Source organism: Trachypithecus francoisi, unplaced genomic scaffold (assembly GCF_009764315.1).
Source record: "Trachypithecus francoisi isolate TF-2019V2 unplaced genomic scaffold, Tfra_2.0 Lachesis_group1, whole genome shotgun sequence".
Classification (NCBI taxonomy): Eukaryota; Metazoa; Chordata; class Mammalia; order Primates; family Cercopithecidae; genus Trachypithecus; species Trachypithecus francoisi.
The window spans coordinates 136,230,498-136,255,128 of NW_022681454.1; the positions used below are offsets into that span (position 1 = coordinate 136,230,498).

The 24,631-nt window shown below is 37.4% G+C and overlaps 1 protein-coding gene across 1 annotated transcript in view; it reads left to right on the forward strand.

The window, feature by feature from the left end:
* Positions 1-16,362, forward strand: part of NAA15 (N-alpha-acetyltransferase 15, NatA auxiliary subunit) — a 92,671-nt gene extending 76,309 nt beyond the window's left edge. Inside the window, exons 16-20 of the mRNA XM_033215304.1 lie at positions 1,631-1,739; positions 4,316-4,414; positions 10,276-10,422; positions 11,542-11,639; positions 13,614-16,362. Of these exons, the coding sequence (XP_033071195.1) occupies positions 1,631-1,739; positions 4,316-4,414; positions 10,276-10,422; positions 11,542-11,639; positions 13,614-13,814 (654 nt within the window). The 3' untranslated portion in view covers positions 13,815-16,362. The remainder of the gene's footprint in view (positions 1-1,630; positions 1,740-4,315; positions 4,415-10,275; positions 10,423-11,541; positions 11,640-13,613) is intronic.
* Positions 16,363-24,631: the final 8,269 nt, after the last annotated feature.

A 24,631-nucleotide genomic window follows, 5' to 3' on the forward strand; every position in this document is an offset into this window, starting at 1 on the left:
TCTTGTGGTTATCTACATATATTTAAACACTTAGATTTACCCTGACAAAGTCTTATCTATGAGAGGTAAACAGAGACTGAGACTACATATCGCAATATCAAACCCAACCCAGATCTCCTTTGGGGGAATATGTTCTTGTTTATTAAAGTTGGAGACAGAATTAATTTATCTGTTTCCTCTCTCCAAGTTCAAGTACTTGATTTAACTAAATATAAATACTTGTATTGATTCACCTGCCCTATAGTCCTTGTTTACCTTTGTAATAGCAGCCATATCTCTGTGATAGTAAATTACCCTGGTCAATACACTGACCCTCATTTCAATCTGTACCCTAGAGGCATGAGAGCATGATACAGCTAGGTGGCAGGTTTGGTTTCCAGTTCTCTGCCTTTCTCTGATACAAATATTTCTCCCCTTGTACCAGAAATTCCTATATAGTAGAATATGGAGTCATGGGAGCAAGAAGTAAAATATGTGCAAATGTGTGGGGAAGTCATACCTATGAGGGCCTTTATTTTCTCCCCTATCACTTGGTTCCTGAATCCATAGTTACTAGAGTGACAGAGCCATATATTAATTTCTGGTTCTGGTTTAGAACATGTATCCTTCAAAAGAAAACATTCTGGCACTGGAGCTGGGCTTTTAATGGGTTATTTTATTGTCATGTAAGGCCAACTGCTTTACACACTAGGACATGGTGAATCCCATAGAATTCACTTCATTGCTTTTCTTTTTTTTGTTTTTAATGCAGTGAAACAATTTTCTTGCCCAGAAGCTGTTTTGGTTAAACCACAATTACTGTACTGACAGAGGCACATTGACCAGATATGCAAATTCATTTTCCATTAGGGTAAATTGTTATTGCCTCTGTGATGAGAGAAGGCAGATATAGAATCCAGATGTTCAGTGCCCTTCTGATAAATATGGTGGTGGTCTCCAGCCCTACCTGAGATAAGACAGGGAATAATCTTGTCTCAATATTCAGTCCAGGAGTAGAATAGTAGCACAATTGCATTATACCTGCCTAGTAATGATTACAAGTATATAATTACTATGACATTTATGTAATTAATAAAAAATTGGTAGGAACACTGTTCTATAAATATTAATATTTTAAAATGCCACCTCAATATTAATGTCATTTGAATAAATATGAATTCCTGTAGAATTTATAGAACAAAGCAAGACAGAATGGATAGTGTATGATTTTGAATAGCTTGATTATACTTCACTTTGTTTGAATTATAAAGAACATTCACTCATTCTGTCATGGTCTCTATAGTTTCCTTTGTACTTCTCCTATCCTTGTTCACATCTCTTCTTTTTTCCCCCTTGGCTATCTGACCTGTTTCTCTTTCTGTCTTTCTTTCTCTGGTTCTATTTTATCTACTTCCTTCTTTTTGGATAGTTTCTATCCAGCAATAATATAGTATCTGGGGTTAAAAATCAGTTAAGAATTCTAGAATTCAAAATCCCCTTTGTTTAGGTTATGGGAGGTTAAAATATGACAGTATTTTTCTGGGTGACTGGTAAGTGGTTTTATTTTTAAAAAATAAGAATTTTTAGTAGAATAAAATCACATTCCCAAGAACCTTACTTTCATTTGTATAATATCTTTTATTTTTGTTAGGTTGAAACTCCATTGGAAGAAGCTATTAAATTTTTAACACCGTTGAAGAACTTGGTGAAGAACAAGATAGAGACTCATCTTTTTGCCTTTGAGATTTACTTTAGGAAAGGTAGGCAATTAGGGTACAGTGGCCCTGATAAAACTGATCACTGTATTTCTTAGGTATAGTCACCTAACTGTGATAGCCTTACCACTGTACGATTATTTAGCAAATGCCAACACAGCTTTCTCAGAGAAATGCCTGCTATAAACAGAATGTGTAGGGAGATGTAGTGATACGATCACTTCTTTCAGGATATTAGAATCAATGATAGATGTACATACATAACTAGGATTCAGGTCAGATGTAATTACCATGTATATGGTTCAAAGAACTGATAATCGTGTGGATAAAATTAGTTAATACACAGAGCTTAGACCTAGTACCTGGTGTATAGTAAGCATTAAATAAATGTTAGCTATTATTAGCTATTGTTACAAATAGAAGATAAAATGTTGGGTCTGGATCTTGAGGGATGGATTATATTTCTAAAGGAAAAGATACATAGAAGGCAGGAGTATCTGTTAAGAAAACACAGGAGTATGTAAATAATGTTGAGGTTGTCTGAATTGCCTGGAGCAGGTAAAAGATAATGAAGGGTCTTGGTTTCTAGGTTTAGAATGCTTAGAATATATATATATAGTAGATAATAAGATTTTAGAGTACTGAGTTAATATCCAAGTGGTTAATTGAAGAGTTCATCACAAAGGTGATGCATATTAAAGGAAAGGGAAACTGTTTAATAAGATCAAAGAGAAGGTTGTTGCGCTAAGCAATTTACCTACTAAAGGAAATTGAATAACATGGTACATCTCTATATGAGTATCCATTTAAAAAGTCATGTTTGGCTGGGCACAGTGGCTCATGCCTGTAATCCCAGCACTTTGGGAGACTGAGGCAGGCGGATCACCTGAGGTCAGGAGTTTGACACCAGCCTGACCAACATGGAGAAACCTTGTCTCTACTAAAAATACAAAAATAGACGGGTTTCACATGCCTATAATCCCAGCTACTCGGGAGGCTGAGGCAGGAGAATCGCTTGAACCTGGGAGGCAGAGGTTGTGTTGAGCCTAGATCATGCCATTGTACTCCAGCCTTGGCAACAAGAACGAAACTCCATCTCAAAAAAAAAAAAAGGTCATGTTGGCCGGGTGCGGTGGCTCAAGCCTGTAATCCCAGTGCTTTGGGAGGCCGAGACGGGTGGATCACAAGGTCAGGAGATCGAGACCATCCTGGCTAACATGGTGAAACCCCGTCTCTACTAAAAAATACAAAAAACTAGCCGGACGAGGTGTTGGGCACCTGTAGTCCCAGCTACTCGGGAGGCTGAGGCAGGAGAATGGCGTAAACCCGGGAAGTGGAGCTTGCAGTGAGCTGAGATCAGGCCACTGCACTCCAGCCTGGACAACTGAGCAAGACTCTGTCTCAAAAAAAAAAAAAGGTCATGTTTATCAAAAGTAAATGATGTTGGAGAAAAGTTGCTATATTATTCCAAAATAGGATACAGAACTACCTATAAATTGAAATTTTATTAATATATTTACATAGGTGCTTAATATAGAAGTGGCTGGAAAGAAATGGATCAAAAGATAACAAATTGTCTCTTGATAGAATTTCGAGTGATTAAAATATTTACTGTATTTTTTACTTCCCACAATTACTATGTTATAATGTGGAAAATAAGTTTAATAAATAGTCCAATAACTTTCAAACTTTTAACAGTTAATACAACTCCTCCTTTAAAAAAAATTCTTAAATGGAACCCCAAAGTATAAAATTCAAAAGCTGCTCTACTTAAAGTAGGGAAGGGCAATCTAAAGCCCCATTCAGTTGGCTTCTTGGCTGTGTCCTAACCTCTAAAGGACCCCAGCATTTGGAACCCACTGCAGTTGTGTGAATTGGTAATGACAAAGGCATGACAGTATTTTTGGCTTTTTTAGTACTGGGGACAAGGGAAAGGGCATTAGGAGAAGAGACTGGGGTTTTGAACTTTGATATTGGGAAAATGGTACCAAATTAGGAAAGTTTTTATCAAAGAGGTGGTTATAGATAAAACTTGGAAGTGGACTGAGTATTCAAGTGCAAATTTCCATTTAACAGGTGGAGATACTACTGAATCTTGGGAAATACAGGGAATGGGAGTGGGGATAGCATAGGGAAAGATCAGAGAATGACTGAAAATACAACCTTGGTAACTATTCTACCTTTAGAGGAGAAAGGAGGAGTCACAGATTGACAAGAGAGGAACAGTCAAACAGAAGGGAAGCTGTTTCACTTGTCACAAAATAAAAGAACACCTTCAAATATACACAATGAAATTTTCTAAGTAGTGGGAAAGGTTGCTTTGTTTTGAAATTAAGGAGGTTAGGAAATGAAGGCACTTCAAATTTTCTTTGCTTATATGTCATTAAATATTGCTAAATGCCACCTAAATTTTCTACATTTCACAAAACCCTTAAAGAATGTTATGTAAAAAATATTAACTAATGTTGCTAAATTTGAGGAAAATCGTTTGCCTCAATCATATGTTTGTGGTTCTGATGTGATTGACTCTAAATTTACTTTTTCTATTTGTGAAATCTTGGCCCTCCAAAGGAGGCCTCTTATCCAATGATCAAAATATATCTTACTTTCTCTTTTTATAGAAAAGTTTCTTTTGATGCTACAATCAGTAAAGAGGGCATTTGCTATTGATTCTAGTCATCCCTGGCTTCATGAGTGTATGATTCGTCTCTTTAGTACTGGTATGTTTTTGTTTTCCATTACTTAAGTATTTGATACAGTGGTTGATAGTGACGGTATAAGTGGTCTGTACAAGTTTATCATAAACCAAATGATTTTAAAGCTGTCGCATATTAAATTAGCTAAGGGAAAAGCAGGGCTATTTTCTTTATGATGAAGGTTTTTATTTTAAGGATACAAGTATTACCTGATTTTGACATTATTCAGTCCAGATATTTGAGAATCATCTTTGTTTCTGTTTCTAAAAAGTTACATGTAAGTTGAAATTTCGAACCATATTTCGTTATGTAAAACTTCTTAGTAAATTGTTTTAAAATTGAATAATCTCTTTGAAATTGACTGTTTTCTCCTTATTTATCTGTATTGTAGATCTGAATTTGCATGAATTACATTTTCTTAGCACAATTCAAGTCATAACATTTTTTGTTACTTTAAAACAATTATCTGTGTCTTCAAATATTTTGGCAATCAGATCAATTAGTTTTATATTAGTTTTACTGTAAAGTAGAACAACAGAATTTTAGACCTTGAATGGTAGAATGTTACAGTAATTGTCTCTCATGTTATAGTGGGAAAAATCTGAGACCTTAAAAGATGACTTATTTTAGGTATCATAGATAGAAACTTAGTAACACAACAGTGACTACAGCCCACATCTTCATATTGTTCTTTCTACTGTAAAAACTGTAAATTTATAATAAAGTACTCCTGTAGTCAGGTCATATTGTTATTGTTTGGATTTTTAAGTGACTGGTGGGGGAGAAATAGAACCTTTAACAGAATAATCTATAGAATTTGGAAATAATATTAACTATCTCATTGCCAACTCTATACATTTAAAACTGAGGAAATTAAATCAGGCATCCCAATCACCAAAAAAATGCTAAATTATCCCAATTGAGAACATCATTTTGGCTGGTGCAGTGGCTTACACCTGTAATCTCAGCATTTTGGGAGGCTGAGGTGGGCGGATCACTTGAGGTCAGGAGTTCGAGGCCAGTCTGACCAACATAGCGAACCCCCGTCTCTACCAAAAAATACACAAATTAGCCGGCCGTGGTGGCACATGCCTGTAGTCCCAGCTGTTCAGGAGGATGGGGCAGGAGAATCGCTTGAACCTGCGAGGCGGAGGTGGCAGTGAGCTGAGATCACGCTACTGCACTCCAGCCTGGGCAACAGAGTGAGACTCCGTCTCAAAAAAAAAAAAAAAAAAAACATCGTTTTGACTTTCAAGAAAGATAAGACTTAAATTATACTTACACTTATCCAAAAAATAATTTGTTACAAAAACTGAATTGTAGAAGTATTTTTCCTCAATTTTTAAAAATTATGAAAATAATATAACCATATTATAGAAAGTAAAAGAGAATTGGTGTATTTAGTAGTTTGTTTCTCTTTAGTTTTTTTTTGGGAGGGGAGTATAAAAAATAACTTTGCAATCATGGGTCAGAAAATTAAGGATATAAATAATAGTTTAAATTTATTCTCAGTTAAGATGGAGTATATGTAAAGTATTTTCAAAATGAAGCATTTTCAAAAATAACATACACACTGTTATATACTTTATACATATTTTCCTGAAAGGTAGTAAAATAACCTAAATCCTTTTGAGTTAGATACTTTCTTTGGAAATACAAATTTAAAGTGACATATTTAAATGTATTTGCTTATAATCAGTATGTAGATCGATTAACATGAGTGTTTTCTTTCAACAGTTGGTTTCTGAAAATTAAAATACACATGCGTAGAATGATTAATAGTTAGAACTACTGAGTATCTATACTGGCTATTCCCATTGCTCTATGTGTTCAGCTGAAATCGTCATCACTTTACAAAGTGATCTAATTTTGACTGACTTTAGGCAATGAAATTAGGTTGTGATTATTTGCAGTGGTAAAGATCTGTCTCTCAAAAATAAAGGCATACGTGAAAATACAGATATCCAAATAGTAGCATCTTTGTTTTATACCCCAAGGGTTTCTTTAACTAAAATATTTGGTACTTTAAAAAAAATTTAATTTAGAAGTAACTTTTCAGGAATACATTTGTCATGTTAAGATACACTGCTGTAACTGCTTCTTTACAAAGAAACCCTCACAGACAGCTTTCTGGAGAGTATGGAGGAAAACAGTGCCTCCACACCTATTTCATCAGTTGTGGAAACTTTGCTGAATGAATATGGATTTTAGCATGATTACTGGCACCCTCCAAATCTCTAGAATATGTTGTTTTAAAACAATGTGATTACTAAATGCCACATGCAATTATTTACCATATAGGAGCACTGTCTTTTTCTTATTATGAGAATGATTTAATACCCTTTGAAATTTTTTTTTGATTTTAAATTTTAAAGTTTTAGGACTTAAAACAATTAAATTATATTTCTGGTCAGTGCTAAGTAAAAGATAGGCGCTTATATATTCTATTTGTCTTATTATTTTCTTAAATGTTTATATCTCCTAAGTGCTTTTAAAATTAGCACTATTTGACTGCCTTGATCTACAGTGAAACTTAGGTTTTAAACTCATTTTTCTTTTATCTGCAGAGTTTTTTTTTATACTTATGTATCTCTCCTCCAACCTTCTTTAATAATCAAATTTATTGTTTATTATTTAAACCTTGTTTAATACTTATTAAATTATTAATTAAATTTTTTATTTTTTTAAGCTTTGTTTTCTCATTTATTTTGCCATTTTGAGTTGTAATCACTTACTAGGTTGTGCTATAACCTAGTAGTGAACAGTCATTACCTCACACAAAATAAGAACATTTTCTACCCAAATTATTGACAATGCCAGCTAGCCTGAGAACCCTGCACAGTCCCTTTTGCTAAGAATCAGCCACCTTTTCATTGTGTGTTTTAACCATTGGTGCTTGCTTAATCTATTCGTTCTGTTAATAAGCTAATAGCATGAACCAAACATTCCAGTTTAAGATGTCAAAAGACCCAAATCAAAAGCGCCTTAGAAAAAGTTTTATTCCCCTTCTCGCCCATCAGTTATTACTTTTCCTTGATTCTCAAGACTTATTACTCTTTCGTGGAAGGTAATTGAGTTAGTAGGGGATTTTCTACTTTCCTGAGGCCTTGATGTTTTTTGTCAGTTTTATCACGTTCAAAGGCTTTTTAGAGTTTTTCTCCCCTGTCCACTAGTCTTTAGCAGTAAATGGACATCTGATAATCTGTGACATTTTCTTAAAGGTACACGTAAAATTTCATTACACAGAATTCCATAGGACATTCTGGGTTTTACTGCAGTAGAATTTTTTAATCCTTTTTGTAATTGATATTTTCCTGGAAGTTACAATTCTAGTTGTCTGTAACTGTAATTTCCAGGAAAATATCCAGAAAAGTTTAGGAGAAAATTAGTAGGCCTCATATTTTTTGGAATCAGCTATTAGTGAAGTTATTTGCTTCTAATTTTGTAGAGTTTTTTTTTCTCGCAGTTTTAATTTTTCTGGGAGATTGTTTAATCTGATTAAAACAAGTTAAAAAAGATAATGAAAACCATAAAAATCCCTTGCCTATCCCTCTCTTCATCAACTATGATACAAACTATGCAGATACTTTCTACATGTAAAGTATCCTGAAAGCTTTTCAGGCAAACCAACAAGGCCCATGTAAATAATTTTTATTGTACAGAAGATACATACTTTTTGAGATAATTAATGTTCATTGCAGTTGGCTGTAACCTATTTTAATAACTTTTCTTCCTGTTCTCTCTCTATTCCTGCTTCTCCACTGAAAAACAAGTGTTGAGAAATTGTCAAAACCAAGTTGAAAGTACAGCCATAAGTTAAGCTAAAGTATTTCACTATGGCTCATTTACTTGAACCACCCAGTTTTATAGAATAATAGAAGAAATGCTATTTAACCAACAAAGAGCATGTCAGTGAATTATTCAACTAATAATTATGTATAGAATATTTCACTTAGAAGATGTTTCCTACTGAGTTCATTATATTTTTTAAACTTAGATTAATGATCCATTGGCAGGATAGTGGGTCATTACCAGCACTGAGAAACCCAAAATCGAAATAGAATAGTGTAGAAAAAATCAGCATATGTTACGCACAGTACGTGTTCTGTGAAACTTTTGCTTCACATAAGGTATGGATATAGAATATGTATTTGTCTCAGTACAAATACTTGATTGAAGTGAAAATTTGAAAGCTATCACCATAGTTCCCAGCCATAAGGAAAATCTACTTGTTTTCACACTGTGATAAAAATAGTAACTATGATTTATTGACTACACCCCTATTACATAATTAGCACTTTTACACAGTAGCTTTTCCTTACTGTAAACCTTTTAGATTAGATATCACACCAGTTTTATAGATCAAGAAATAGGTTCAGAGAGGTTATGACTTATCCAAGCCTGGATCCATACCGAAGTCTACTAACTTCAAAGCTGCAGACTCTCTATACCAAAATGATAATGAAACAAAGCATAACTTGGATTTAATCCAGAGGAATTAGGGTCTGCTTTCTCTAAATCCCAAGGCCTGGGAATATGATGACAACGGTGCATTTATTTATTTATTTATTTAGAGACAGAGTCTCACTCTGTCACCCAGGCTGGAATGCAGTGGCATGAGCTTGGCTCACTGCAACCTCCGCTTCCCAGGTTCAAGCTGTTCTCCTGCCTCAGCCTCCTGAGTAGCTGGGACCACAGGCGTACACCGCCATGCCAGGCTAATTTTTTTATTTTTAGCGGAGACGGGGTTTCGCCATGTTGGCCAGGCTGGTGTCGAACTCCTCATCTCAAGTGATCCACCCGCCTTGGCCTCCCAAAGTGTTGGGATTACAGGCGTGAGCCACTGTGCCCAGCCTATTTATTAATAGGAAAATGCTTTGGTGGTCGTTGGGAGTTTATTATATAGTGATAGCTCAATTTACATAGTTTCTGAAATAAAGGTCAATAACATCAACCATATTTTGTTTTGTTTTTAATTGAAACACATGTGCCTTACTTGGGTATAGAGGAAGATAGAAAGGGTGAGGAAAATTTGTTGTCTTCAGCATTACATAGTTGCTGTGATACTATTTACCCAGGTAGGTTGCTGCTTTGCAGACCTTAAGGTTGAGGGGGGCAGCTCTAGGGGTTTAGAAGGCTGTGAAACTACATGTTTTTTCATCTACTTTGCTTACAGTTCCTTTTTGGAAATGAATCTTGTGTTAATAAAATTCTTTGAATGCCTTTAGAACACTAGATTGTTCTGCTGACATATATTCTTTTAAATGTATATTGCTGGGCATGATGGTTCATGCCCAACAATCCCAACACTTGGGGAGGCCAAGGCAAACAGATCTCTTGAGCCCAGGAGTTTGAGACCAGCCTGGGCAACATGGCGAAACCCCATCTCTACGAAAAAATAGAAAAGTTATCTGGACATGGTAGCTTGCACCTGTGGTTCCAGCTTCTCAGGAGGCTGAGGTGGGCAGATCACTGAAGCCTGGGAGGTTCAGGCTGCAGTGAGGCATGATGGTGCCACTGCACTCCATCTTGGGTGGCAGTAATCGATCAATCAGTCGATTTATTTAGGTAAGCTCTTTTTGCAAATGTTAAATGATCAGCAGATTGTTTTTGTATATAATTGCCGTGTTTCATTGGCCTCATCATTAATTTAACCCCTGCAGGCCGGGTGTGGTGGTGCACACCTGAAGTACAAGCTACTTGGGGGCTGAAGTGGGAGGACTGCATGAGCCTGGAAGGTTGAGGCTACAGTGAGCCATGGTGGTGCCACTGTACTCCAGCCTGGGTGATAGAGCAAGACCCTGTCTCAGACATAAACAAAAACAAACTTTTGTAAACTTTATCAGAGTATTCAACTGCTAAGATTTTATTTGTAATTTATTCAGCAGTGTGTGAAAGTAAAGATTTACCTGATACAGTTAGAACAGTATTAAAACAAGAAATGAATCGTCTTTTTGGAGCAACGAATCCAAAGAATTTTAATGAAACTTTTCTGAAAAGGAATTCTGATTCATTGCCACACAGATTATCAGGTAATCACTTTATTTTATCCTTTCTTAGCCTTCTAAAACAACTTCAGTAATTTTAATGAATCAACAATAATATAAGGTACACATTTTTAGAATGGAAGTGGGCAATGTGTATATGTTACATTTTGATCCTATGAAAACAAGCAGCTTAAGTAAGCTTCCTAAGCTGGGCACAGTGGCACATACTGGTAGTCCCAGTTACTCAGGAGGCTGAAGCAGAAGGATCACTTGAGCCCAGGAGTTTGAGACCAGTCTGGGCAACATAATGAGACCCTGCTTCAAAGCAAAACAAACACACACACACACACACACACGCTTTCTATACATTTTAAAATTTCTTACGGCAAAATAATGACTACAAATCAAGGTCAGTAGCCTCTTCTGGTTCAGCATTGGCATTACAAAGAAGCAGGTGTAACTGAACTTGAATGTATATCATAAAATGAAGGTAGAGCTTTCTTTAATTTCTTCTTTCATCTTTGGGGTCTTAAAATTCACTCAGATAGGACCATCCTCTTCCATTTCTCATTCTTATGTAGGTATCAGACTTGACAATGCTGAACACCTGAAATTATCTTCACAGTTTGTGAGAAACCTAAGGCAAAGGTCTGTGCCAATGAGCCAAAATCTGACCTTTATGGGACCACATAGGTAGTACTTTTCAAATACCTAGTTTAAGCCCAGCAGCTTTGTATGTCTTTGTGGAATCCTGAATTCAGCATTTTGGCTCACACTGTCAAGACAGGATAGTCCCCCAACCTCCAAACTGCTTATTTCAGAAAGAATACTGTCATGGTCCCACCACAAAAAGACAAGTATTATTAGAATGCTTGTGTTTCTTCATAGTCTCCTTTACTGTGCATGTTTTGCATATACATTCTATTTTATTGGGTAGATATACGTGGTAAAACTCTATCATTCTCTTACTTTGGATGGTTAAGCTAATCCCCTTAGAATTATTATTTTTTGAATAACAGTGTCTCAAGTAGTTGTTCCCATTCTTCTAATAAAGTGGCACACCCTTGGTGCACATGTATCTTGTTTGCCTTTTATATTTAAATAAGTAGAGGATAAGATGTTGGTTTTACCTTGAAATAAATTTCCCATTTCCCTCTCATTTAGCTGCCAAAATGGTATATTATTTAGATCCTTCTAGTCAGAAGCGAGCTATAGAGTTGGCAACAACACTTGATGAATCTCTCACTAACAGAAACCTCCAGGTAAACAGTTTTTCATAATCTCTCTGTAAGAATACTGAACTACTTTTTTCACCAGTGGAAATAATTGGTTATTTATACACACTGTTCTTTAAATCATTATGAATCTGGGTCAGAAACAACTTATCTTAAAATTTATTTAGGCTACTTGGTATTCAGTAACTAGTTTCACATCTGTAGCTTGGAATAACTTTTTAAGAAATATGTTTTAATAAAATCATATATATATATTCCATAGTCATTTTTGGATTTCACCTCATATCTGCATTTCTGAGCAAGCAGTGGTCTCAGTGAAGATTCTAACATGTTTAAGATGTATTTCGGCTAGGCGTTGTTGTTCATGGCCTGTAATCCCAGCACTTTGGTAGGCTAAAGTGGGCAGATCACTTGAGCTCATGAGTTCAAGACAAGCCAGGGCAACATAGTGAGACCGCCATCTCTTAAAAAAAAAATCAGTCAGATGCGGTGGCACTGTATTGCCAGCTACTTGGGGGACTGAGATTTGAGGATCACTTGAACCTGAAAGGTTGGAGCTGCAGTGAGCTGTGATTGTGTCACTGTACTCCAGTATGGACAACAGGGCAAGACCCTTTCTCAAAATAAAGAAAGATGTATTTACTAGGGGCTAAATAAAAATACTTATTTTGTAACTTGTAATACAATATGAGATTAAGTTAAGTAAAAGTTAATATGGGTATATTGTAAAATACTGTAGTTTAAACTAGAAACAAATGGATAGCTACCTCATGTTATAATTTGCCAGATAAACATGTATATGCTGAAAGACAGTTATTAATAAATATATTCATATAATAGCAAATTGAAGGCAGTATCTTTAAGAAAGAAAAATTAGACTTGTTAGTTGTACCATTTAGATTAGAACCTGGATTTAAAATTCTAACCCAGGTCCTTTGTAACCTGGATTTAAGTTGCTTTGTAACCTGGCAAAGTTTGTAGGGATTTTTGTATCTGGAAACTAAGTAGCATTTTCTAAGTGAAAATATTAAGAAAGCAAATAGGAGAAATGCAAGTCAACATGAATCAACAAAAAAGATAAGAAGCAGACTTACTTAGGGGTTTGGTTGAAAGAATTACTCGTTTTCATGAACTAATTTTTCTTGCAAATAATCATTTCATGTTTGAGACACTCTTTTCTGCTTAGTTATTGGATGTGCCTTAAGATGCTCTTTAGCCGGCCGGGCGCGATGGCTCAAGCCTGTAATCCCAGCACTTTGGGAGGCCGAGACGGGCGGATCACGAGGTCAGGAGATCGAGACCATCCTGGCTAACATGGTGAAACCCCGTCTCTACTAAAAAATACAAAAAAAAACTAGCCGGGCGACATGGCGGGCGCCTGTAGTCCCAGCTGCTTGGGAGGCTGAGGCAGGAGAATGGCGTAAACCCAGGAGGCGGAGCTTGCAGTGAGCTGAGACCCGGCCACTGCACTCCAGCCTGGGCGGCAGAGCGAGACTCCGTCTCAAAAAAAAAAAAAAAGAAGATGCTCTTTAATTTGAACACAAGGTTGAATACAGTGTTTGAGTTTGCTAGCTGGTTCTAAGCTTTCAAAAATATTAAAAGGCATATGTGCAGTAATTGATACTGGCATTGTAAATCTAGATGTTTATACCCAGGGCCAGGCTAGGCTGAGGTAACATTGCTGCCTAAGGTCATTCACATGCTGAGAGTGAGTGACTTTTTAAATATAGCACCCTGTATACCTTGCTTGCCTCACCATAGTCCCATTCCTGTTTCTACAGTCATCCCTGCTTAGCCTTTTGTATAAATCCTGCAATTCTGGAGAAATGGTTAAATTAGCCCTTGAAGAACATTCTAATAGAATGTATATCCAGGAGTAAATAGCTAAATATGTGTATTTATTTCTTATTTTAGAAATCTCTTGTTGTTGAAATGTCTAATAAATTCACAGTAAGAACCTTTTTTTGACCAGTTATAACATGACTTGTTTTCTTTCCTTAGACATGTATGGAGGTATTGGAAGCCTTGTGTGATGGTAGCCTAGGAGACTGTAAAGAAGCTGCTGAAGTTTATAGAGCAAATTGTCATAAGCTTTTTCCTTATGCTTTGGCTTTCATGCCTCCTGGATATGAAGAGGATATGAAGATCACAGTTAATGGAGATAGTTCTGCAGAAGCTGAAGAACTGGCCAATGAAATTTGAACATCACTAAACAAGCAAATGGAATGACTTTGGACCATATCTAGTATATAATATTTTTGTCACGCACCTGCTGCATTGCTCTAACTTACACAGAATGAGAGGAGTAAATGTTCTTGCCTTCAAATAGTGTTTTACGTTTTTTATCCTGCTGAAAAAGTATATATAAAATATCTAACATTACAGGATAGAGGTTCAGTTTCTTAAAAAATTAAAGCTGCTAAAATTGAGTGGTTAAAAAAGATACCTTATCCTATTCCTACCCACCCACCCATGTTTTTAAACTAATTTATATAAAATCTGGAGGCTGTTACAGCTAACAAAGCAGGTGTGTGGCAGAAATATTACTTTAAATTTGTCTTGTGAGATTTTACTATATCTCAGACAGCATAAATGCTGTTTTAGCACTGGATTCTTTCACTGAGCACAAAGAGTTGTTGGGGCTTTAGCATCTGACTGATTTTGTTACGGGGTTGATTCTGACCATAGGAAGTATGCAATGTGAATCACTATTTACAGAGAAACCTACAACAGATGCTTGATGTTGTAGAAACTGGGACATATAGATACCAAGCAAAATTATAAGAAACCTATAAGGTGTTCAATACGCTTGTGTTTCCAAAATTCACTGTACATGATCAGTTTGGTGTTCTTGTACCACAGTTTTTAACTGAAGGAACCAGTTGTAACAGTCTCAATTTTAACTAAAACTTGAAGAACTAAAACAACAATGCAAACCTTTCAGCATTGTTTGGCCAAACTTGTTAAAACTGTAATGCAAGAACCAAATGCACTGTGATGTGGCACCAACTAATTAGCAAGCATGAATTTTTCACCCAAGAGTGAAAAAAGGAAAATCTACCATGGCTTGAAGTTAAACAGCAGAACTCCTGACTACCATTCTATGACTGATCAAAAGACTAATAGTTAAAAACCTCAGCAGGCCTTGTTCACGATATGCAGAAAAAAAAGTGCTGCAGTTTAGATACCTCTGGAATTTTTCCACAGTGTCACAGGTTTGTAATACTTGAAGCCCTACATTTCTAAGAATATATTTCTTGCTCAGTCGTTTCAGGCAAGCCCAAGACTTTGTAATTTTTAAAGGGCCCAAGATTTTTTTTTTTTTTCCAAATAACAGACCAGCTTCTTTTTCTTGCAGTTACAGATGTAATTTCCTTTTTGTTGTCAAACATAAGGTACCAAATATGATGCAATAAATTGTTTTGAAAAACAGTTGTGTGAATATTTCAACTAATCTGTGTTGGGCTTCTGTGAAATAGACAGGTGGAAACAGAGGTGCAAGCCAGAGGCAATGTAATAATGCTGTAAGGCTAGTGCAGATGGGAACTTTTTAGAAGGGGCTAAGTGCTGGTGTCAGGGAAATTCCATAATGAAGTAGAATGCTGCTCCTGCATTAAGATTTCATTGAGGGCAAGGATGGTGGCAGGTACTATGAATGTAACTCATAATTTAAAAGGAAAACTAAAAACTATTTTGATTGGGAAAATGAGCCTTAATTTGTTAAACCTATACACTGAGAACTAGCCTCAGGCTTAATATTCTCATTGCATTTGCAAGATCTGAGCAAATAAGATTAAGTAAAATGAATCAATTGTATATATAATTGACCTTTTTGTGGAACATGTAGTTTATAGAAAGTATACTCTAAAGGGAATTTGCCGAAGACCTTTTACTGACTGAACAGTTGTGCTACAATCAACCTTTCATAGTACATGACCTGCATTCCACATCCCAGTCTAACAGTTCAGTAGTGATGTAAAGAGAAGTACAAACTGAACTCCAGTGCTTCGTTATGTTTTATTAACTGGCCCTGTCTCAGGAACATCTTAACAGATGGCAAAAAAACAAAAACTTTTTTTCAACTCCTATGAGTGGCAACTGAAGTTTTTATTGTTGGGAAAGAACACTAGTCCTACCTCTGCCACTAATGAGGTGTTTGGAGGAGGTACCAGCCATATAATAGGGGGTGTATGTGTGAATTTTGTTTAAACTCTACTGTATATTGAAATGAAATTCATCTATTTGTCTTGACAATGTTCAAATGATGTAGATTGTCTCAGAATGAATATTCATAAGTACTCAGACTCTTAAGATGCAGATGCCACCGGCAAGGAACTAAATTCCTAACATGTATATTGTATTCCAACCCAATTTTACTGGAACTATTGAATAAATCTTTTATTTTCTTTCAGGTTTACTTGATAGTGGATACATTGGTGTCAGAGGACCTTGACTGGGTTCATTTTATGTCCAGACATCATCCCTGAAACACTGTACTGTACTACCTTGCTCTGAGTAGTATCAACTGGATCGTCTCATATTTGCCTCATTCATCCTATTAATTTCAAATGATACTGTGGGGGAAAAACAGGGTTAGAAAAACAAGTGGAAAAAATGGAGTGATGTTGTAATCTAAACAAGTGCCTTATGTTTATTGCTAAGAACTGGTGTTACCAACCCTTTTGAGAAGAAAGGGTCTCTTGACCTGTATTAACATAGGAAAGTAAAGTTCTTTTTGTTTTTCTTTATATTCAGCTACTCTTGTCATTTCTCGTTGAAAAACTAAAATCTGACTAGGTTAGTTTACTCAGCTTTAATTAGATAGTTGAGTCATATATTTTCAACATTTTTCTGTATCTTATTTATTATGCACAAAAATAAAGTGTGATCTCTAATAGCATGGCTAAAGGTAATGCCAATATTAGTGAATAGCTTTGCTGTGGGCTTTATCAGGCCCTTGTTTTCCACAGTGTTGTTTGTACTCCCATGTTGTATTGTATTAGAGCTGTGAAATGAAAGCTGTGACTTTATGAAGAGATAAAAAAAAGTGTGGTCCAGATTCAGGTAGGTTGTGATAAGTTCAGGGAAGTCTTTTGTACAATTTCTAAGAATATTTCAGTTACCATGTATAGTATTTGCAAAAAGCTGTAACATCAAATATTGGACTTTGTTGCAAGATAGGTATACACTGGTGTCAGATCATTAAAGCCTTAAATTTTGAAATGAATCTTTGAGAATTCAAAGAAAGACTGACCTTTCAGATAGAAGGCAGTCTATTACAGCCCATGCCCCACTTCTTTATAGACAAAGTTTCACGATACCATTCTGCTGTCATCTAAACTTTGCTGAACTATATTACCAACCTACATTAAAAACAAAGTCCCATGCAATGGCTGTGTTAAACTATAGTGAGCAGAAACTTACATTTTGTTCTAATTTTGATGGTTGAAAGATTTCAACCTGTAGCAATAAAACATTTTTGGAAGAGATTACTGAATTGTACTTTTACCTTTCAGTATGCAATCTGAGATGGATGTTGAAATTAAAATATTGGTAATGTGCAGGAGGTTCTGGAGAAAATAATGCTGGTATTTTTGTTTTGTTTTGTTTTTGAGATGGAGTTTCGCTCCTGCTGCCCAGGCTGGAGTGCAATGGCGTGATCTCGGCTCACCGCAACCTCTGCATCCCAGGTTCAAGTGATTCTCCTGCCTCAGCCTCCAGAGTAGCTGGGGCTACAGGCATGCGTCACCACGCCCGGCTAATTTTGTATTTTTAGTAGAGACAAAGTTTCTCCCTGTTGGTCAGGCTGATCTCGAACTCCTGACCTCAGGTGATCTGCCCACCTCGGCTTCCCAAGATGCTGGGATTACAGGTGTGAGCCACAGCACCCAGCCAATAATGCTGTTTTAATAAATCAGAAGAGTATCTTTTATGTGCTATCTTGGTTATATAGTATATTCAAACCAGCTGCCTCCATCAGGACACACCCCTCTTTTGTTGATGTTTTGTTATAGAGAGGGGATCTCACTATGTTGGCCAGGCTTATTGATTGCAAACTCCTGGCTTCAAGCAATCCTCCCACCTCAGCCTCCTGAACAGCTGCGATTATAGGAACAAGCTACCATGCCCAGCTTAGGACACACCCCCTTTTATGAAAATATATTAAAAGTAGGGAGAGGGAGCAGCATATTATAGGAAAGAAGATCTAAAAGTTTCTAGCGCCTCAGTTTATCCAGTTGCCTTTGAAACAATGCTGTCTTGGGATTGTAACCAGAAGAAAGAAAGAAAACTGGTACTATATAAATTAGAACTTTTACTAACTTGCAGTCTTAAATTCTATGTGCCAAAACCAAAATATAGACTTTGATTCAAGGGTGCTTATACCAAAAGTAAAGTTGATACTTGGCAATCTAATAAAACTATACTGTGGTTCTTACATTTTAAAAATTAGGCCTTTGTCCCTAGTTGAAGGGTCTCCATTATCTAATAAAAGTGGTATAATTCTTCCTAACTGAAAAAAAGTTGGTGGTGGTGAAGATGTGATGGAAAATTTTCTCTGTGATATAAAGGTTCCTGCTGTTGCTAAATCTTCAACTAGGTCTCAATAAGTACAAATTACCCTCTCAATTAGAGGTAGGAAGTGAAGGGATTTTTGGAGTGTGTTCTGGATCCCAAGGCTTGCTTTCTGCTAATAATTACATTTATCTTCCAATTTAGTTACCGTGCATTGTCTAACAAAAACAAGAAGCCTCTCTTCTTATTCTATGGCTGTCTTCCCAATCTACCATGGTTTCCCAACTTTGGGCTTTTATAAGTACTGCTTGTTTACTTTGATCTCCAAGTTTACCAGGTTCATTGTCACGTGCTTAATGCCTTGTCACAAATGGGATAGGAACTGGTTTCTTTCTAAAGTGATCTCCAAAGCTATCTGATATTTCTTTATCAGTAGTGAAAAATTAAATTGGCTGCCACTTCTCATCTCTTTTCGAACTACTTATTTGCCTTCAAGTAATCATACTGTCACTTGATATCTTTAAAAATGAAAAGGGAACCATTTAAAGAAGTAGATAATAACAAACCTGTCTCTTAGATTCTTCCCTTTCCTTTCAAGTTCTGAACTCTAGAGTACTAAATACTAATTCATTCCTTCAGTGACTTAATACATTTACTATGCATTAACAATAAAAGTATTTAGAAACATACTTAGCATTATTGTACAACTAACATTTGTTCGGGAGTTCATAGAAAAGGACCTAAGAATAAGCCAATTACTTCACTTACACCTTTTTATAAACAGTTTTAGTTAAAAGCTTACTTGGTATTTCAAGCATTCCATTTCATGTCGCATTTTTCATTCACCTGCCAGGATGCTTTTTATTTGAGAGAAATATCCATTTATGATATGAAATTAAATGTTTCAGACTCATCCATTTTTAATATGATGTATGAAATCTTAAGGGTTTATCCTGGGTACATTGTGGTATAAAGGTATAGCTACTACGACAGTATATACAGATTGTATAATAGCTGTAAAAGACTAGTAACTTTTAGGTCACCTGCCAAGGCCACAATTTTTTATCCTTTATCTGTTGATGTAGAATATTCCCATTCATCTTCTTGTCCTTCTCTGTTGTTCTTAAGGAATTCCTTCAAAATACTATTGATCCATTATTGTGTATATATGCTAGGAATATATTTCTCACATCTAAATTTTGCTTTTTTCCTATAGTTTGTCAGAGGAATGGCTGTGAATGGATGCCTGGAAGGACCATCCTCTAAATTTCTCAGTTGCCTGTTCTTTGTGGCATTGGTTGGCAGTGAATCTACTCATCCTTTATGTCTTTAGCAACCAGCCACCCAGGTAACATCATGCCATTGGAACTAAGTTACAACAACGATTGTCACTCAGTTTTTCATCTTTCAGACAGTATAAGGATACTAGTAACATACACGCCTACTAGAAGGCTCTGTTTTTTGTAGCCCAGTATCTCCACTTTTAATCATTACAAGTAAGAAGACAAAAGGTAGGGATATGCGATGATTCTTTCTGGACACTGGGCTCACAGTGTCCATCACAACAAATAGCTGTGACCCACGGTTAATCTCTACTGAGGCTAGGCAATTGAATCCTTTAAGTCATAAATTTAACATTGGTTGTGTATTAAAATCTGAGTGAACTGTAGAAAATAAATCTTAATGCCCAGGCTCACCAGCAAAGATTCTGACTTAAATGATCTGGAGTCAGGACTACGCATTGGTCCTCCTTTATTTTCTGTCCTCTCTTTTCCTCCCCTCCTCTACTTCCTTTCCTCCCTTTCCCAGTGATTCTAAGGTACATCTAAAATTGAGAGCTATTGTCTGATGAAGAAGTTAAAAAATACTTTATACTATTGGTTTTTCTCCTCAGAAATATCAGAGGACAGAGAGGCCAGGTGCAATGACTCACGCCTGTAATCCCAATACTTTGGGAGGCCAAGGCGGGCGGATCACCTGAGGTCAGGAGTTTGAGACCAGCCTGATCAACATGGAGAAACCCTGCCTCTACTAAAAGTGTGGTGGCGCATGCCTGTAATCCCAGCTACAGAGGAGGCTGAGGCAGGACCTGGGAGGTGGAGGTTGCTGTGAGCCGAGATTGCGCCAATGCACTCCAGCCTGGGCAACAGGAGAGAAACTGTCTGAAAAAATGATAATAATAATAGTTGTCATAGATAGATGCTTGGGTTTTTAAGTTGAGTATCAGAGCAAGGCAATGAGTCAGCAGGCTTTTAAATAAGGATTAGTGGTAGATAATACTCTCTGAAAATACAGACATAACTGACTCCCAAATATGTCTTCTCTTGCTATCCCTACAAGACTGCATTTTCCATAAGTGAATGAATTACTGTTACAAATCTTACATGTGAAAGGATCCATAATTTTGGGACAGACAGAATTCAAGGTGAACATGTTGGCCTGTTGGTGCCGAACCTGGGAAGGAGATTTATTTGCTACAGAATCATATGTCAAGCTAAAATTTACCTTATGAGATTTGTTGAAATAACATTCTGGATAGAACTCCCAAATATATCCAATCTAGTTTGTTTCTTACTGGTTAAAGAATATTTGATAATGAGTCAGGCTGTGTTGATACTGTTGATCGCCATTCTTGAGTTTATAGACATTGATGGTTTTCTATAATTTTATAAACTGGGAGGTCTACATATTTTAGTCTGTCTTCACATAGGTGCCTTGCCTTATGCTTTAGTTACTTTTCTTTGATCCTTGTGACTTAGCTGCTAAATACCTGGTATAAATACTTGGTGCTTTGGTACAACAGTAGTATAATATAGTTAAAAATAAGCTTTTAGGTCAGACAGAGCTAGGTTTAAATCCTGGCTCAGGTCCCTTGGACAAGATACTAAGAATTTATAGGTCATACAGCTGTTGGAAGGATAAGTAATATACCGTATATGAAGTGATTACCACAACATCTGCACAATGTCGTTATGTTTATAAAAGGTTCCTTTCTGTTTGTCAATGTTATATTTGATTATTCTTTTTTTTTTTTTGAGATGGAGAGATGGAGTCTCACTCTATCACCCAGGCTGGAGTGCAGTGGTGCAATCTCAGCTCACTGCAAGCTCCGCCTCCTGGGTTCACGCCATTCTCCTACCTCAGCCTCCCCAGTAGCTGGGACTGCAGGCGCCCACCACCACGCCCGGCTAATTTTTTGTATTTTTAGTAGAGACGGGGTTTTACCATGTTAGCCAGGATGGTCTTGATCTCCTGACCTTGTGATCCACCCATCTTGGCCTCCCAAAGTGCTGGGATTACAGGTGTGAGCCACCGTGCCCGGCCTTCATTTTTCTTATTTGTCTACTGCAGCACATTTAGCCAGTGTTTCAAGAAGGACTTTTTTTTTTTTTTTTTTTTTTAAGACGGGGTCTCGCTCCGTCACCCAGGCTGGAATGCAGCAGTGCGATTTCGGTTCACTGCAACCTCCACCTCCTGGGTTCAAGCAGTTCTCCGCCTCCCAGGTTCAAGAGATTCTCCTACCTCAGCCTTCCAAGTAGCTGGGACTACAGGTCCCTGCCACCACGCCCGGCTAATTTTTGTATTTTTAGTAGAGGCGGGGTTTTGCCATGTTGGCCAGGCTGGTCTCAAACTCCTGACATCAGGTGATCCACCTGCCTTGGCATCCCAAAGTGTTGGGATTATGGGTGTGAGCCACCAAGCCCAGCCAGGAATACTTTATATTATAAAGTATAAATACTTTTATATTCTTTCCTAGATACTAACAGATCAAATTTGCCTTTTTTATTTTTTAGTAGTCATGCCTTGGGAGATACTGTGGGTTCAGTTCCAGACCACTACAATAAAGTAAATGTTTAATAATGTGAATATCACATTAAAGCAAGTCATACAATTTTTTTGGTTTCCCAATGCATATAAAAGTTATGGTTATACCTATATCATAGTCTGTTAATTGTGTGATCATATTATGTCTAATAAAACATTGTACATAGCTTAATTTTTTTTTTTTGAGACGGAGTTTTGCTCTTGTTGCCCAGGCTGGAGTGCAATGGTGTGATCTCGGCCCGACACAACCTCTGCCTTCCGCCTTCTGGGTTCAAGCGATTCGCCCACCTCAGCCTCTCGAGTAGCTGGCATTACAGGCGTGTGCCACCACACCCAGCTAATTTTGTACTTTTAGTGGAGACAAGGTTTCTCCATATTGGTCAGGCTGGTCTGGAACTCCCGACCTCAGGTGATCTGCCCACCTCGGCTTCCCAAAGTGTTGGGATTACAGGTGTGAGCCACCGTCACCGGCCTTAAAAATATTTTATTGCTAAAAAATGCTGATGATTGTCTGAGCCTTCAGCAAGTCACCTTTTTGCTGGTGGAGGGTCTTGTCTCTAGGCTAATGACTGCTGACTGATCAGGGTGGTGGTTGCTAAAGGTTGGGGTGGCTGTAGCAATTAATATAAAACAATAAAGTTTCCTGCATTAATTGACTCCTCCTTTTATGAAGGAATCTGTAGCATGTGGTGCTGTTTGATAGCTTTTTACCTGCAGTAGAACTTTCAAAATGAGAGTCAGTCCTCCCAAACACTGCCACTGCTTTATCAACTAAGTTTATGTAATATTCTAAATCCTTTGTCATTTCAACAGTGTTCACAGCATCTTCACCAAGAGTAAATTTCATCTCAAGAAACCACTTTCTTTGTTCATCGTAAGAAGTAACTCTTTACTAAAGTTTCATCATGAGATTGCAGCAATTCAGTTGCATCTTTACGCTCCGCTTCTTTTTTTTTTTGAGACAAGAGTATTGCTCTGTCACCCTGGCTGGAGTGTAGTCATGCGATCTTGGCTCACTCCAACCCTCCACCTCCCAGGTTCAAGTGATTCTCGTGCCTCAGCCTCCCAAGTAGCTGGGATTACAGGCATGTGCCACTATGCCTGGCTAATTTTTATAGTTTTAGTAGAGATAGGGTTTTGCCCTGTTGACCAGGTTGGTCTCAAACTCCTGGCCTCAAAGTGATCCTCCCACCTCGGCCTCCCAAAGTGCTGGGACTACAGGCGTGAGCCACCAGGCCCGTGCATGCTTCACTTCTAGTTCTAGTTTTCTCTTTCTCTTGTTTTTTTAACTAAGACAGGGTCTCGCTCTGTTGCCCAGGCTGGAGTGAGTGGCATGATCTTGGCTCAGTGCAACCTCCGCCTTCTGGGCTCAAGTGATTCTCCCACCTCAGCCTCTCAAGACTTAAGACTACAGGCGCATGCCACTACACCTGGCTAACTTCTGTATTTTTAGTAGAGACAAGATTTCGCCATGTTGCCCAGGCTGGTCTTGAACTTCTGAGCTCAAACGATCCTCCCGCCTTGGCCTCCCAAAGTGCTGGAGTTACAGGCATGAGCCACCACGTCTGGCCTTTCTTTTTTGTTTTTGAGATAGGGTCTTGCTCTGCCCCCAGGCTGGAGTACAGTGGCACCATCACAGCTCACTGCAGCCTCTACCTCATGGGCTCAAGTGATCTTCCCACTTTAGCCTCTCAAGTAGCTGGGACTCCAGGTATACACCACCAATCCTGGCTAATTCTTTGCATTTTTTGTAGAGACAGGGTTTCACTCCAGGCTCGTCTCAAACTCCTGGCCTCAAGTGATCTGCCCGCTTTAGCCTCCCAAAGTGCTGGGATTATAGGTTTGAGCTATCACACCCGGCCTAATTCTAGTTATCTTGTAATTTCTACCACATCTGTAGTTACTTCCTCCATTGAAGTCTTGAACCCTTAAAAGTCATCTATGGGGATTGGAAACAACTTCTAAACTCCAGTAAATGATATTTTGCCCTTCTCCCATGAATCATGGATGTTCTTAATGATATCTAGAATAGTGAATCCTTTCCAGAAAGTTTTCAATTTACTTTGCATAGATCCATCAGAGAAATCACTATTTATGGCAGCAATAGTCTTACAACATGCATTTCTTATATCATAAGACTTGAAAGTTGAAATTGCTCCATAGTCTACGGGCTATAGAATGGACATTGTGTTAGCACGCATGAAAACAGCATGTATCTCCTTGTACCTCTCCGTCAGAGCTCTTGGGATACGAGATGATTGTTAATTAGCAGCAATATTTTGAAAGGAGTCTTTTTGCACAGTAGATCTCAATGGTGGGCTTAAAATATTCAGTAAATCATGCAGTAAACAGATGTGCTGTCTTCCAGGCTTTGTCCCATTTATAGAGGACAGGCAGAGTAGATTTAGCATAATTCTTAAGGGCCCTAGGATTTTCAGAATGGCAAATACACATTGGCTTCAATATAAAGTTACCAGCAGCATTAGCTTCTAACAAGTCAGCCTGTTCCTGGAAGCTTTGAAGCCATGCATTGACTTCTCTGTAGCGGTGAAAGTCTAAAAGGTAGCTTTTTCCAATAAAAGCCTTGTTACATCTACATTGAAAATCTGTTACTGAGTATAGCCACCTTTAACAATGGTCTTAGCTGGATCTGGGTAAATTCCTCCAGCTTCTACATCAGT